Raw genomic sequence first — 17,507 nt, forward strand, 5'->3', positions numbered from 1 at the left:
ATGAAGGCTTTCTTAAATCATTAAAAGATCTTGAAATACGTGTAATTTTTTTTTTTAAATGTATAGAAAGATTGAAGAGAGGATAATGATAGAAGAGATTAGATAAACACAGAGAAGAAATTTGCTAAATTAGGTCTTACCTTTATAAAATTTCTCCTTCAGGCAGTTTAAAGTATCTTTGTGGCTATTAAATTAGTCGAAATATAGGTTTGATGTATTGTAAAAGATCTTTGAACCTATTTGGTAATGGCCTGGGTTGCTCCTGTTTCCATTTCAACTAAGGCAGTGCTGCTTTTTCTTGTTTCTGCTTTTATCCTGAAGCTGGAAATGGGAGAAGAAAACTTTATGTGCTTTTAAGACTTCTTTGGCATTGTTATTTTCAGAAAGTTCGGCCTCTGGACGTTTGAGGGCCCTGGCTATCAGCACAATTAAATCAAGTACATGAGGCATGAAAAAAATAGCTAACTTTCTGTAGTCAGTTGTCATCTGGACTATTTTTTCTCTTTGCAGCTTTTTTAGATAGAATGAAGTGTAATGTGAATATGTTACTCAGGGTTGCAAATATCTACTTCTAGCATTTATCTCGGCAAACATTAAGGTTTTAAAATTAACTGCTGTGTGAAAGATACAAGCTGAAACTGTAATTAATATGAATCAAAACAGATCTGCCTGTTGGAAGTCTGCTATGCTAGGTCTGCTGTTCGGACTTGTTTTATGTGTAAATCAGATCTTGCTCATGATCTAGAGTTCATTCTTACCCAGGTGAAAGTAGCTTGCTTTGTTTTGGTGGAGGTGCACTGTGGAAGTCAAGAAGGATCAGAGCAAGAATCACGAGTGGCATACATTCATTGTTACGGTTATTTGTGCCTTTTATTTCCTGAACAGTCACAACTCTAGCTAAATAACAGAAAACAAATGCTACAGGTGGAAATGCTTGTGCTGTGTTTTTTGGTTTTTTTGGGTGTTGTGTTTTTTTTGTTGTTTTTTTTTTTTTTTTTTTTTTTTGTGTGTGTGTGTCAACCATGAAGAGCAATCTAGCATGCAGAACCTTTTCTTTTCTGGCATGTGGAACGGCTGTACAATTTTATAAAGAGACTGCCAGTGTTGACCCTTGTATCTTGATTAGATAAGGGAAGAGGAAATTACAAGGATGTTAGTATCTTATGTAAGCATTCGAGTAACTTTCCAGAATTGGGATTTTTATTCACCTTCTGTAGTGGCTCTGAGTAAAACAGATACTTCAGGCATCAATCTTTGTAGTCTTTTGACTTGAGTTACCTAACTTAATTCTATCAGTAGGCAAGTCAAAGACTTTGTTTTATAATACCAGAAAATATTAATCTGTTGCCACTGCTGTCTAGAAGCCTATACTTCTATACACTTTTTGAAATTACAGACAATACACTCCATCTCTTTGCAAATCATCTCTTTTTCATCCAGATAGCTACCAAGAACCAAGCATATGTAGGCAAAGTAATACCCTGCGTGTGGCAATGCATCTTGTTTTTCATTATGCTAAAAGGAAATTTTCTTCTTTTTATGGATGAGATGTATTTAAAAAACAGCCACAAACTGCCCCTTTATACTGTTGTCTTATAAATAGAATATGCTGGGGTTTTTAAATTGCCAAGACTAATAAAAGTAGGGGGAACTATATTTTTACAGAGACTTTTAGCTATTAAAAGACTATATATTTTTTTTGTATTGAAGATTTTTTCCTTCATTCTTCTATGTGTTAATCAAGTCTGCAGGGCGTGTCACAAGGGATGAGTTGCATTTTATTCTGAAAATTTTTTTAAAATAATTGTGATATAGAAATTGGAGAAAGGACATGGCAACTAGAGGGTGGAGAATGTGTGCTGGGAGAGGAAGCAGACAATGATAGAGCAGATAACCCAATTAGACAAATGGAGGGATAGGAATGTTGGGGGGTGGGGCTTATTTTTTATATTAGAGTTTTGTATTCTTCACCGGTTTTTGCTCACAAACTAAAACCCTAGTTTTTGGGGGTTTGGGGTTTTTTTTGCTATCTCAGTCAAACAGACTGAGTGTCTTTGCAGGATACTATGGAGAAGCTGTGATGGTGGTTCACAGGTGGCTGCTTGATGCAAGAACAGAATCGTACTTTCTACCACAATCCTGTTCAGAGTCTTGCTTCTGTGGGGACTGTAAATGCCTTGATGTTGCTTTATATCACTTTCCTGTTTTTGGGGGAAGCTGATAAGGAGGAGCAGTAAAATGCAGAAACTGACTTCACTGAGTGTCAGACTTAAATGGGCAACTGAAAAGTAAGCCCTGATTTGCCAGGAAAGAGTTTTCTCAGTAATATCAGTGGAGACTACAAAGCTCTGTTTGGACTAGGTTTGTTTTACTGTATTATCTTTACTACTGAAAGTATAAAAAGAACAGGCTATTTCTTTAATGTATGTACCAGTACACAGTATCTTTAAATTATTGTATTTACTTTTAGGATTAATGCATGTGCTTAAAACTTCTCTGTTGGTTTTTTTTTTTTGGTTTGTTTTTTTTTTTTTTTCCCCCAGAATTTAAACAAGCAAGCTTATGATTTGGCAAAGGCTTTACTAAAGAGGACAGCGCAAGCAATTGAACCCTACATTACTAATGTAAGTGAAGACTGCAAACAAATATGGAAGTCAATACATTTTTTAACTGAGCTGTATTATAAAAAGAATGAATTGCATGTAGTCCAATAGGGCTGTAAAATAACTTCTTACAAACTCTCAGTTGTTCTTTGAGAGAATTGTTATATTAATGAAGCACTGTGTAACCTGTCCCTTTGAGTCTAATTCTTTACCATATAGAAACTACTAAGTCCTTAAAAATTTTGATTTCTGAAATGCAATGGATGGTTTACTTTTTGCTGTCTTGGGAGACCTTGCACTTCAATCTTTAATGTGACTGGAGGACCAAATGTACTTATATATATTGTTCTGATAAAAATATATAAACACATTGTTCCTGTGGTAAAGCTCTTTTTCTAGTGAGGAGATGAGACTATTTAGAAGCTAAGACAAGTGAAGATAGAGCAGAATTTTAATGCCATTGTCACAGGAAAAGAGGAGGAAACAGAATCTAAGAATAGCTAGTAAGGAAGAAAACCAACGAGTGGATTGAGGATTGTAGCCAAGTTGAGTGTATGCATCACAGACATTGTAAGAGAAGAGGGATGAGAGGAAGTAAAGATCAGACAGGAGTATGCTCTAAATTAAGTTGCACAATAGGGGAAAAAAAAATTACACATACACACACACCCCCTTTTTTTTTTTTTTTGAGTAGTTAAGAATTTAGCAGGTCTCATGGCAGCTATCCAAAGCCTCAGGACCTTGAAAACAATAGAAAATCTTCAACACTTTTTGTTGTTTTCAGACTTGTAACACTTATGGTACTTGGAAAGTGGGTGCCTTCTAAGATTTTAAAAAAATCTTCAGTGAAAACTTTTACTTCAAACCTGCTGTTGGGAAGGTATTGCTACATGGGGATGAGTTTTTAATGTTGTTTATCTGTAAAGTTAGATTACAAACTGGGTGATGTTTTGTGGGTTTTAAGGAAGTCTGTACAATAAGAATCTTCCTCGTATGGAAAATATGTATATGTAGTCTTCTGTTCTTGGTTTCCCATAAGTGGGAAATATTATGCTGTCTGGTTTCTTTGTTTTGAAAGTTACTTTCTTTCTTGAAATATACTAAAGACACAGTAGGAGTTAGTTTCCTAACTAGGAATATATACATTCCAGGCAACTCTGTATCCAGAAAAGGAAAACTTTTCTGCAAGACAGTACCAAGTCTTTAACTTCTAACAAAATACACTTATCTGTTATTTTCTAGTCATTACTAGAAACTGTTGACTTTTTCTATTGCATCACTTGTTGGGGTTCACTTTATAACCTTAAAAAGTGGTAGCTTTCATGGTTTTAGTTTCTTTACTGACATGATTAACCTTATCAGGTACAGAGGGTCATGATGTTCATCTGTCCCAAGTTTGGGAATAGGAAACTGAAGTATCAATTAAGTGTATTCTGTTGCATTAGTGGCAGGTGGAAACACTATAATTTGTTTAGCCACACTGGTGTATTGTTTTAACCCAAAGAGAAGAAAAATTTTTGCAATTATGTCCTCCCCCTTCCAAGTAGGGGGTAGTATGTTCCTCTTTAGCTGCTTCTTACCCATCTATTCTGAGAGGATATAGTTGAAAGTAGTGTAGAATTAATATTTCATATTAGAAAATATTTTCTTTAATGAGAAGTCTGAAGATTCCCTCAAACCTGTCAAGTTTACCAAGAAAGAATAATTGCTTTACAGCTGCATTATGCTGCTTGTAAATAAAAATTCTGGAACAGTCAGTTATTAATTCCTGCGCTTTTACTTACACCTCCTTAACCTGTCACCTGTGTAGTATAGTAATTAGCTAGTTGTTTCAGCCTTGTTTTGACTAAATGTTAGAATACTTTTAAAATTATTGTTCTCAGTAGTGAAATAACTGTAAATATAGTCACATTATAAAAAGATCTGATACACTGAAACTCCTCTAAAGTTATGTTTCTTAAATTATTTGTAGGCCTGCTGTAGTAAACTAAACATCACTTTTACTGTGTTTTCCTTTATGTGTAATACTGAATATGAAACGATGGTATTTTAACATGTCTACTACAGAATCCTGATCTATATGTGCCCCATCCCTTTTTTTTTTTATTAGTGGTGAAATAGATGTTGTAAGATTAAAAGGTGCATTTAGTGGTAGACAAGCAAAGGATTTAGAAGAATGTATATATACTCTTGTTACTGATGTATACTCTGTTTTATTTTCCAGTTCTTTAATCAGGTCCTCATGCTTGGTAAAACATCAATTAGTGACTTGTCAGAGCATGTGTTTGACTTGATTCTGGAGTTATACAATATTGACAGTCACCTCTTGCTTTCTGTTCTACCACAGCTTGAATTCAAACTTAAGGTAAACACTTCTTATCCTTTCTATATATTTGAAGCATGTGTGCTTTGACTGTTCATGTTTGTTTTTTTTTTTTTACGGTTCATCAAATTATTTGGCATATAAAACTAATACATGTAAAACATATCTTTGCATTGTTTAAAGGAAAACTCAGAAAAGCCCTCAAAAAGAGTAATTCAACTTCAAATGTATTGACCTACAGCGCATGTATGCCTATGTTTGGGTTTTGGTTGGTGGTTTTTTGGGCTTGTATCTTTCAAGCAATAACTTGATTTTTTGATGACTTGAGAGTCTGACCTGTTTTGTTCCTTGGTTTACTGTAGTATTTATTGTGAAGGGCTTTAATATATTCAAAGTACCTTGTGCTGCTAGCTGTGCAGAGAAACTACATCTGTTCGGAATAGTGAATTTTGGCAGGGAAAAGTTGGGACTCCATGTTAATGGTAACTGATGTACCGACCATTTTATCCAAATAAAAGCTCTGTGACAGGTGGAAACAGAGCATTGGACTCCATAAACATGTCTTGTACTCATTGCTGTAATGACTTTTATGATTTTTCAGGCTTATTTCTTGTGTCTGAAAGGGTAGCTGTAGCAATCTATTTTAATAGGTATTTTTCTTTTTGACTTCCTATCATTTCAGACTGTCTCCATCACTTGGAGAAATCCAGTATAACAGCTGCTACTCCCTTTATTCCGCACTACTTTTATTCTATTTATCATTCCACAGGGTTTCTGTGGAAGTGGGGAATTTGATTAGTTTTGTATTACTAGGTTTGAAAGTGATCTGTTACTAAACTTGAGGGCTAAAGTGCAGTGGGCCACTTTTAAATTTGCATGTATTTTTATTATGAAGGACACATTTTAGGTGTGTAGAACCTTTGGCCTGTTCTCATTGCAGTATTTATTATTTTAGTGGCTTGTTCATGCCTATTATTTTCTCACTAATGTTGCTAGGCAGGCACACTATACTCGGATGAGTTGTTTTTTAATGGTTTTATCTTTCCATTCACATTTCCAAAAGGAGGGTTCAATTTACTGTTTGCTGTCTGTGTCTTAAAAGTAGACCTTTTTCAGCCTTTAATTCCTGTTCTTACAGATGGCGAACAATTATCGTTGTCATTCCAATAAAAACAGTACTTCTGCAGCTGAAGCTGTTATTCAAGAGATTTAATCTTAACTGCTGCCACATCCTTTTTTTCATAGCCAGAATTGCAGTAACCTTTCCATCTTTAGGTCCATTTAAAACTTCAGGTTCTTGAATTGTCTTCCTCTTCCTTCATTGTCTCTCATATTCTGCTATTTCAGTATGAACTTCTATTTTTTTAAATCTTATTTTACCACTGGAATCAGCAAGTTTAGTAGCCCAAGACTGTCAACCTTTTTTCTTTTCCCCCGCCCCCTGGAACAACTTCTGTTCTCTGCCTTCAACTGGGTGATTTTGGCCCTAAGCGTTTCCATGTTTTCTTTGTACTCTTTAATTTACAACACATTTGTAAATAGTTGCATTTCTGTTCTTTGTTTAATATACTCTTTTTAGATGATGAACATGTATTTTGTTGCTTTTTGTCCCCTTGATCCTTAGTGTAGTTTTCTCCTTGTGGCCTGAACCCTTGAGGGTAAGGTGGTTCATGTCGAGATTCCAAGATCCAGTTTAACAATGTTTCCAATAGACATGTACATTCTGATATTTACATTCTTAATGCTCTTATTCCTTGATGACTTTGTGAACTCAGTACAGTTTGTAGCTATTCTGAGGGCATGGTGTGGCTTCTGTTTGAATCATCTTGTTGCTTTAGGTGTGTGGTTTTGATGCCTTAAGTTATAAGGACAAATAATATATGCCTGTTTTGTCCTACTGGCTGTCAACTGTGGCTTGACCCATCTTTTACAGAAAAAACCTAACCATCTATTTGGAATAGGATAATCCTGGTTTAAATCCTGAGACAGTGGAACAGGTTGCCTGGGGAAGTTGTGGATGCCCCATCCCTGGCAGTGTTCAAGGTCAGGTTGGATGGGGCTTTGAGCAACCTGACCTAGTTGAAGATGTCCCTGCCCATGGCAGGGGGTTGGACTAGGTGATCTTTAAAGGTCCCTTCCAACTCAAACCATTTTATGGCTCTAAATGAGTTGAGAGTTCTGTAAGATCTTTCTGTGGTTAAAAGGGTACTTTGAAGATGAATGTTCTGAAATACTAATGAAATATGGTCAGCCTATGTTTTTTTTCTGAGATCAACACAAGTTGGTTTTTTATGCAGACCTGCCAGCGATGATTAAATACTTTCTACTCCAACAATAGCTGTGGTTTTATTCTAAACAGCGGCAGCTAGTGTCAAGCATTTTTAATTCAGGTCCAGGTAAATAGCATGTTAGTGTGTTGAGAAGAGAGTGTGATTTCAGTGAAACTCCGAGTGCTTATGGTAGAAGGCAGCTGATGTTTTGCTACTTCGAATAAAAAGAAACTGGACAGCAGTATCCCTATTGGCTTGATGAAGCCTTGGATCAGGTGGGTGGTAAAGGAGAAAAATATGCTTGGCAGCCCATATTGAAATATGGGAGAGGGGAGGTGTGGTTTTGAATAAAGTTCAATGAAAGTTAATGGTAAAATAACCATGAACTTCAGTGAGCTCTGCATGTCATTCAGAGCTTGACTAGATAGATGATTTTGGCTTTTCTGGATTTCGTATGTAGTATTGTGTCTTTATCCATGCCCATAGTTTAAGAGCCTTGTCTTCTGAGCTCACTCACTGTGGACTCCTAGGTATTTAAGTAGAAGTTTGTGGAGTATACTTAGGTCAAATGCATAGTTTCACAGGGATGTCCAGTTTTTGTTCTAGGAGATTGTCTGATATGGCTCTTAAATATACAAGTGTAATAATAGAAGTCAAATACTAGGGGCAAATACTCAAGAATGCTTATGGGACTACCAGTGGGATAGTTACTCTGTTCCAAGTTCTCATATTACTGCTTTGCTGCTTAAGAGGTTTGTATTACTCTTAAAGCAGGTGATGTTGAAGGAAAGCTGTGGCTGTCTCACCTGTTGAGTTGTCAGTTTTGAGGAGTTAAGATGTGTTAGAATGAGGTCATCATGCATGCAAGTAGACATACGATCTGTGCTGTTCAAAGATAAATTGAGTAATTGCTCTCTGTGTTTTTGAAAATGTGCATTTTCTTTATAACTGGTTTCAAAAGCAGTGAGTAAAAAAAATAATTTAGTGCCAGATGAAGTAGACTCATGGTAGACTATCTGAGCAAGACACCAAATGTTCTGGCTCACTTTAAAGCTGATGCTTTAAAAAAAATATTTTCAGGTGCAAACTTGGTGAGTTCTGCATGAATTTGAACAGAACCCAGTATTTTTGATCATTTCAATGAAATTTAAAATAAATAAATCAATTTCTTAAAGTATTTTCTTATGTTTTGCTGTAGTTGGAGCCATATTTATCTAAAAGTTGTTCTTTTTAAATTCTTTTGACATTATCTAAAAAGTCTTTTTGCCAGTAGAGAATGATAAATGGTTACTTTCACACAGATGTTAAACAATTTTAATTTTTTTTTTTTTATTGGCCCTATCATTTAAAGGCTGAAGAACAATGAAGGTCAGCTCAATAGGGCACAGGACTTTAAAATAAATTGGGAAGTAACAATTAGACCTCCATGTAAGAAAAGAATGATATGACATAGGATTTTCAAAGGCAGATATTACAGAACTTGATGACTGACAACCTGAAAAAATTTTCTTCGCTATTTTGGGATGTCATTTGGCAACAAAGTGGGAAATTATTAGCCAAACAAGAGAAGACAGGAATTCCTGGAAGAATGATAATGTGGTTAAAGACTTTGAAGGAATGTCCTTGAGAAACTCCATCTGAATGTTCTAATGGTATGTGTATTTTGCTTCCTGTCACTGAGTGCTTTAAAGAGAAATGCAGTTTAGCTCGTTCATCCTTCCTTCCTTCCTTTTTTCTTGAGATGCATCAAGGAGACAGATGTTCCAGTGCTGGAGCCATGTGATTACTGACAAGTCTTGTTTGGTGAATGGAATGAGTCCATTTACACTGAGGGTAGCCTTTCCAGCTACGCTTCCTCCACCCAAAGCAAAATGCTTGTTCATGTCAATTAATTTGTAATAACATTGCGAGACTGAGATGTACACTGCCACCATGATGTCCTCTGAAGTAACTTGAAATACTGAGCTGAATATAAAAAGATATTGATGCTTATGGAGAAATATTTCTGTGCTGCATGCCTCTTTGGTTCTGTGTACGCATTCCTCCTATGATTCTTCCATTTTCTTGTGGTTGGTGCTGCTGGGAGTTTTTTCACTATACTTTATCCCAAGGGCAGTAGGTGCCAGAGACTTGAGTGTCACACCAGCCACCTTGCTATTATCTTAACATCATTCATTTCTCGAGCTTAGTGGCCTGATGCTACCACCACCAGGCATTATCAGCCAGTAACATCTTTGGATGGAGTGGATAGAGTTGTTCTGTAAGTCTTCTGGTGACAGAGCATCTTTAGATAGCCTGTTGCCTTTTGGCCAGGGGAGGAAAGTGTGCTGAATTGTCTAGACACGTAGATGACTTTTCAGGGATTTTAAGGGCATGCTGCAGAATTGGTGCACGTTTCTCTGGAAGAATGCGAAGTGCAGTGCTGTTTGTAGATATGCTGTGCTATCAAGTCTTCTGGAGCCTCCTTGCTTGAGTCTGGCTCATTGAAGTTAATGGTTTCTGGTTGTCTTGTGTGACAGGCATAACCACTATTATCGGGTGCCAGTGGAGATTGTCTGTATGCTGTTTTGGTGCTGTCCTCTTAATCATTTCTGCATAAGAGAGCGCTTAAAAGTACATCTGATATGGAGTAAATGGCACGTTTCAGTTCCACTTTGTACTTGGAAAACAAGGCCTGGTAATTCAGTGGGTCAAGTTGCTGAACAAATTGTTTCTAATGCTTTGTAGATAGAATACAGTGCATGGTGTTACAGTATCCATATTGGAAAAACTATCATTCTGTCTTGGAATGTGTGCTTCAGTAATGCTGGTGGACATACCCCTTCTTTCTTAACGGCTCTTTGCTGTCTTTTTTGGAGGATTATGTGGCTGTGGTGATGGACAACTCAGCAGTCATTTAAAACTCACACAATGTTGCAGAAACTGGATCTCAGTCCTGCTTTGTTGGAAGCTGTTGAAGTTTCAACAGTATGCTGTTGTTGGCAGTTCACATGCCCGATGTCTCCAATTACTGACCGCTCCAACTAATCATCTGCAAAGAGCTGTAACTGTGCTTAGTGGGAGGTCATGTCCGGGCTGCTCCCATGAATGTGCTTGGTTTATGGTGAATCTGTATTCTGCCTGGGCTTAAGAGAAGTACTGAGTTCTGTCTGAGGACAGACTGAAATCCGTGAAGTCTTTTGGATGTAACCCTGTTTCATGATTGCAAGGGCTCCCATGCTCCCTTCCGTAAGTTCTCGTTAGAGTGAAGGCAGGGGGGAGGTGCTCTTGATCTTGATTGTTCCAGTTTTGAGGACTTACTCCTTTTCTTGAAGGACACTGAAAGCTCTCGGTATTCTTGACTTGTGAACAAACCCTGAAAGAACATGTATCACCCTGACCTTAGGGTACTCAGTCTCGCAGTATGGGTGCTGGGCGTTTCTCTGATAGTTTCTCTGATAGTGATCCTGTTTCTCTAACCTGATTCTTCCTCGTATCAGCAACTTTTCCACTAGCTGTATGTTCTGTATGTGAACCAGAATTTCCATGTAGTGTCTTGTTTCTTTGCTTCTCAACATTTCGTGGCACGTTTTGAGAATGAAGTGGTGGTGTTTTTCTCCACAACAGCCAGGTGAGCTTCACTGAGTAATCTCCACTGCCTTCCAGTTCATTGGGCTGCCTTGTTCTCAGCCTCTGTGGCTGATGGGAGTTCGAGGACGTGAATAAATGTCTGTGTGTCTGTGACATTACCTGACAGGATCCAAATCTCTTGCTCTCCATCTCCCTGAACTTCTTTTGCACTCTTCGTGGCAGGAAGCCTCTTGGTTTATCTTCATGGGATCAGGGTCTTATGGAAGTTCTAGACTGTCTCTTTAAGTGTGAGAAAAATCCAAGGGCTTTCCTGTCAGTGACCAAACAGATTTTTGACCATGTATAGAGGGCTTAAGAAACTGTTAGTATGGAACTTGTGAGAGACCTTAGGTGCCTCAGTAACTCTGTTGTGCATATTTACTATTTTGTATCTAAACAATGTGGCCACCTAGTGTTCAAGCACCTTGCCCTTTTGGTACAACCAATGACCACACAGTTTGGTCATGGTGCCAGATTAATTTTAACTGCTGTGAGAATTGTACATGTTGGCTTGGATGAAGAATGAAAGATTGCTGGCAGTAACTGGTATTCTCTGAAATGTGCAGCTTTTGTGTGCTTTATTCACTCAGTTGCTTTTTCTGTCCTATCTATCCCAAGAATCTTCTAAGTATGTTTGAAGAGAATTGAAATACAGTCAGGTGTGTGCAAATAGAAGTGGACAAACTAGTTATCCTTTTGGGTCTGGCTGGGATGGAGTTAATTTTCTTTGTAGCAGCCTGTATGGTACTGTACTTTATATTTGTGGCTAAAACTGTTGATAGCACACCAATGTTTTGGCTGTTGCTGAACAGTGCTTGCACAGGTAAAGGCTATTCCCCCCACCATGAGTAGGCTGAGGCAGGGCAGGAGGTTGAGAGGGGACAGATGCTCAGCAATAAAAGCTCAGGGAAAAGAGGAGGAAGGGGGAGGATGTTTGTGTTTGCAGTGTTTGTCTTCCCCAACAAGTGCTATGCATGCTGAGATCCCACTTTCCAGGAACTGGTGAGATATCTGCCTGCCAATGGAAAGTAGTGAATGAATTCCTCTTTTTGCTTTACTTGTGCACGCAGCTTTTTCTTTACCCATTAAACTGTCATTATTTGATCCATGAGCCTATTAACCTTCTATTTTCTCCCCTTCCCCTCTCTGTACAGGAGAGGAGAGTGAGTGAGAGGCTGGGTGGGTGTTTGCCTTTTGGCCAGTGTCAACCCACCACACCTTTACAGATTTCGTAAAGAAAAAGCTCCTATGTTCTCATGTGGCAGAAAAGGAGTACTGTTAAACTCTCAACATTGAGAGCTGTGTCAAATCATGGTTGCTTCTTACTGGTAATTATTTTTTTACCTAATTTTGGAAAGGAGCCTGGGGGATTAGCAGGAAAATGTGCACTGAAATTCATTTAACTTAACCTCTTCTGTGAGGGTCAGTGATTTGTGCCTGATCTTGGCATTTTAAGGTGGTGTGTTTAGAGATCTCACATTGACACAGAAGCATTATTGGTGCAGGAGAGAACAGAGTTAAGAACGTACTGTTGTGTAGGTTACCTTTTAAAGGAAACTGATATTCCTTCATTCAAATTTGGTATTTGAATTTTATAAGTTTGTATTTCTGAAAATAAATACCATTTTAATAGTCAGAAGAATGAAAAGCTCATTAATACTGTATTTAGGAAATAACCATAATGGGTTTTAGATCTTTATTTTACCACCTTACTAAGCCAATGTCACGTAATGAATAAAATCAATAAGATGTTGACTTCTATTATTGTAGAGCTGCCTTTCTTCCTGGATATGGCAGTTAAAATTTTTGGCAAGTTTCAGGTGATGTGTCCACTTCTGTTCCCAAATCTCTGGACTTTGTATTGATAACAATCTGACCCACTACAGCTGTTGTTAGTGACAGACCCTAATATCTAGGCTGAAGAGCCTGTGTGTTGGGAGCATGTATGGCGAACTGAAAATACCAGTGTTCAATGTCAATTATTACTGACAAATCATTATGGAACACTAGTAAGCATAAAGAGTGCTGGATCATACTTAAAAAAAGAGGTGAAGGATGTGACTCTTCAAGTATACAGTGTCTCACAGAATGGAGAAGGATTAAGATCTTTTTTTCAGAGTTCATGCTACTCATTTTTTCACCTCCGAAAAAGAAGTAGAGATTAAAGTAGAATAAAGGAGAGAGACTGTAGCAGTGATGCATTCATCTAGTAAGAAGTACAGGTTGTTTTTTTTTATTACCTTTAGGAGCTTATATAAGACTTTTTCAAGGAGACCAACATTTGGGCACAAATTCAGAAACTACCGAATACTCTTGGGCCATAATCACAAATATTCATTGTTTCTACAAACAGGACTAGAAACATGAGTGGGTTGTCTTACAGTTGGATTAGTGGGTAATACAGTGAAAGCTTCTTCTGCAGCTAATTCATTAAGGATATTTTAGTTGCTTTGTTTGTTTGTTTGGGGTTTTTTTTAATGCCTCTTTTCTATATTTCTGGCTCTGTAATTTAGTAGTTGAATGTTTAGTGTATTCCTGACCCCTCCACTCCTCTCCCTCCCCACTCTCTGGGGTTTCTTGCTCTGGATCTGTGGTGGTTACCTAGAGAAATACAGAGATGCCTGATATTTTTTTAATATTTTGTTAGTTTAAGCAGGAGTGCGTGGGATGTGAGTAATGGAGATTGGACTAATATAGGCTACAAAAAATATATAAAATTCTTAACCATGAGGGCACAGAATAAGAATTTGTGGTGTAACCGATACTTACAGGCTGAGACTCATAAAGAAAAAAGATATTGTTTATTGCAGATTAAGAGGAGGAGATTGTAGATGGCTTTCAGTAATACCAATCTGAATTTTAATTGGAAAAGTTAGTCAAATGCAGACAAACGTGTTAATGGATTTACTATTAATGCTGCTAATACTTAATACTAAAGTGTATTGGGAAGAATTATAGTCCTTTGTAATGTAGTAATATATCGGTGTTAGAGATTTCTTCATCCTTAACTTGTCTTGCTCTGTTACTTTAAGGATTTTACAAACGCTTTTACTGTTCTTAGGGAGCTGAATTAAAAGGACATGCTGTCAAACTTTTCAGCCCATTTATGGTACTGAGTAGAAAAAGTTGGTCTTCAAGACTATGATGCTGTATTAGAGAACTGACAGCTACATTGCGCTCTTATTTCTTGTTCACATTCAAAAAGTGATGTTGAACTAATAAGAATGTCAAAAATGATAAAAAAGAACAGTATTTTAAACAGTCCTTGTCTTTATTACCAGAAAAAAAAGACTGAAATAATAAGGGGTGAGTAGTATCTAGTTAATACCAACTAATTTTAGCTATTCCCTTTTTAAAGAAGTGCTGCAGCCAGTTGGTTTAATAAGTTTTAAATGCCAGTTTAATAAGCAAAAGAAAAAATGTGGTGAACAGTAAGTACATGCTAATTGCACAATTGTTAGCACACGTTTCCAAAGTATGTATTAAGCTTCAAATGCTGTGTGCTGTATTAAACAAGTGTAATGCAAACCAATGATAATGAAATAATACTGGAGAAAGCCTTGTTTTATCTCTGTTAGCACTAATTTTAAATATGAAGGAAAAGTAACTGTGTAACTCAGCATTTTTAAATATAAATGCTTAAATACAGGACCAGATCCTGTGCATCTCAAATCTTGGGTACTTAATCTGATGTACTCTAAAAACTTGTTTTCTGAAAAGTTTTTTCTTTTTAACTAAATGTTTATAAACTCTATTCTAGAGAACTGTAAACCTTTATGTGCAGACAAATGTAGAATGAGTTTTGTGGGGTTTGTATTGTGCTTGAATTTGTGTAAGCTTGTACAGGCTTGTATCAGATTTCCTAACAGGTTCAGTAACCTGTAAATGAGGGTTGAAAAGATGTATCTATGTGTATTTTTCACCAGGCTTTGTTCACATTGGGTTTTGTCTCTACATAGTATTTCATTTTCACTGCCTTTATTTTTTCTTTTCCCAATAATAGTGAAGGTTTTTTGTCTTGAGATATACATTTGTATACAAGAAAAGTCTATTAATCTGTATTATGATATTGCTACAGGTGTTTAAGTGTATTGGTTACAAAACAGAACTCTTGGGGTTTGTTTTTTATGGGTTTGGTGTTTTTTGTTTTCTTTCTTTTAATTTAAAAAAAACCAACATGTGTTCATTTTCCAGAGCAATGACAATGAAGAACGCCTGCAGGTTGTAAAACTTCTAGCAAAAATGTTTGGGGCAAAGGATTCGGAGCTGGCATCTCAAAACAAGCCACTTTGGCAGTGCTATCTGGGGAGGTATATGCTGGTTTAGTTCCCTTCCTAGGAGGGGAAAAACATTGAAGTATAATCCAACTTTTTTTTTTTTTTTAAGTGACACTGCTAAGTGCAAGTTCTCTCGTGCTGCTTTAGCTGAAATCTGACAGATAATGCTAAAGAGATTATTTTACATACATCTTCTGCATCTGTGATTCTGCAGAGTGAACAATTACAAATCATTCCTTTTTAGTTCATTTTTTTGCAAGTATCAATTGCCATTGTCAAGGAAAAGGAATAGTTTAATTTCTTCACAAGTGAAACTATTCAATGATGGATTAATTCTAAAACAGCATCAAATGACATTTGCGTTATCAGGCGATGTTAGAACTGGCTTTGAGGCTTTTATGTACAGTATTTGTATACTGGTTTCAATTTTTTTTTAATGGTAGGAGTGCCTTAAAAGAGGTATGTAGTATTTATAATGCTGAAACAGTCTTTTGTTTTTAAATACTCTGCCAGTTTGAGACAGAAAATATAGCTGGAGCTTGTAGTCAGGAGAAACCTAAGTATGGCTACTATGATGAAAATGTTTTTGATTTGAGTAAATGAGGATAAACTCTAATTTAAACGCCTGCAGTAGTTGATAATGTAGCATTCAATCGTATCAAAACCAGAGTCCTCAAAGAAATACTACTTCTAAAAGTACAGAAAATTTAATTGAGGGATAGCCTTTTGCTTGAAACTATATAACTATTTAAAACATTGCATGTCATCAAAAAATACCAGATCTAATTGGGCCCAAAGGAAAATTCTTCATTGTGTTACAATGTGACGCGATGTGAATAAGTGCAATCTGTTGTTCATAATTACTGTTTTCAACTAGTTATGAATCACATACACATATTTACTTTTTTCAAGGATTTTAACTAAGGCATAATAGCTGTGTTATTAAAGGAACCATTCTTAGAATCTCTTGATTTTGAAAACATACTTGGTTTTTACTAAAACAGTTATTCCTTAAAACCAGTTTGATAAATAAGCATTTCAACAGCAATAATGTTCTAAAATTTGATTTTTAGTTTGTTTAAAACCAAGCATTTTGAGGGTAGCTTGAAATGCATTTAGTTTTTCAAGAGTTGTTTGTAACTCTCATTACATCAATAGTTCTATTATAAAAATTACTTATATCAAAATTAAACACGAGAAAATACTAGTTCTCAAGCATCAAACCTAATTCAGTCTTTCAAAATGAAATCTTACAGAAGTTGAAGTGATCCATCTCAGAAGACATTTGTATGAGGGTAGATGCCCATTTGTTTGCTGTCTGTCATAGAGTTTGAAGAGGGGACAAATATTGCAGTCTTAGAAAACCTTTAGTTGCTGATGCATGTTTCATGGTTAATTATGTGGAGCATTACAGAAAAGATAGTTAAAATATGTCAGATGTCTTTCTAATAAATAGTTGTTGTCTGCCTGGGAGTCTTTCGTGTGTACCAGGAGAGGATATTTCTCTTCATGTTCAGAACATGAATTAATGGATGAGTACAAGAATTTTTTCTTAAGCTAAAGGCAGTCTACCTTAATACTGTGAAATGAGAGATGTTTTATGCATGTAACTGTGCATGGGAAGCATGGAAATATTTTCAGAGGTGTTTGAGATTGTGCAGAAATAAACTAGTTGCTTTGGTAGAAGTGATACTTTTGTTGTTGTTGTAATGCATTTTCTTGTTTCTAAATAGGTTTAATGATATCCATGTACCTATTCGTCTTGAATGTGTGAAATTTGCAAGTCACTGCCTTATGAACCATCCCGACCTAGCAAAAGACTTAACAGGTACCAGATTTATTATAACATTAAAATACAATTTTAAGTCTCCTGGAAAAGTCTCGAAGGTTAGTTGTAATCCTAAGTAACGTTGTCAGATGTTGTGGAGGACATAACTGAGGTTGGAGTTTTAAGTCAGAGTCCCTGCCTTCAGTGCTGCTTCTCAGGCTGAGGGGATTGTACATAAAGAATGCCATAACCAAAGAGATCACTCTCCCTCTCTTAGAGTAGTTGCATTCCCAACTGCTGTTGAAATTAAGCACCATGGGATCAGGCAAAGACAGCCTGGCTAACCTAATGGTCATGGCATTTATTAATTGAGGTGCAGAGTGGAGACTTAAGTTCCACAAAGCTGAAATGTATAAATATTATGCAGCCACTGTCTAAAACATGAAAACAGTCCTCATAACTGTGACCACAGCCATTGGTTCCTGCTCCTTCAGATCAAACACAGCCTGTAATTCAAGACCTCTGTAGGAATAAGGCAACTGGCATAGATAGAAGTCTTTAGTATTTGTTGTTCCCAATGTCTTAATGAAAAAAAGTGTAATTAAAGAGAATTGGTTGGCTTGGTTTTTTCCCCCTCAAAGTGTATATGGTGACGAT

At 36.6% G+C, this 17,507-nt stretch overlaps 1 protein-coding gene across 6 annotated transcripts in view; it reads left to right on the top strand.

The window, feature by feature from the left end:
* The window catches only part of PDS5B (PDS5 cohesin associated factor B), a 109,068-nt gene that overhangs the window by 11,478 nt on the left and 80,083 nt on the right, over positions 1-17,507 (top strand). For all 6 annotated transcript variants that reach the window (XM_010572736.1, XM_010572735.1, XM_010572738.1 and 3 more), the window contains exons 6-9: positions 2,544-2,624; positions 4,828-4,968; positions 15,000-15,115; positions 16,816-16,910. In XM_010572736.1, coding sequence (XP_010571038.1) covers positions 2,544-2,624; positions 4,828-4,968; positions 15,000-15,115; positions 16,816-16,910 — 433 coding nt within the window. The remainder of the gene's footprint in view (positions 1-2,543; positions 2,625-4,827; positions 4,969-14,999; positions 15,116-16,815; positions 16,911-17,507) is intronic.

This window comes from Haliaeetus leucocephalus, unplaced genomic scaffold, assembly GCF_000737465.1.
Source record: "Haliaeetus leucocephalus isolate CR32 unplaced genomic scaffold, Haliaeetus_leucocephalus-4.0 Scaffold351, whole genome shotgun sequence".
NCBI classification, from domain to species: Eukaryota; Metazoa; Chordata; class Aves; order Accipitriformes; family Accipitridae; genus Haliaeetus; species Haliaeetus leucocephalus.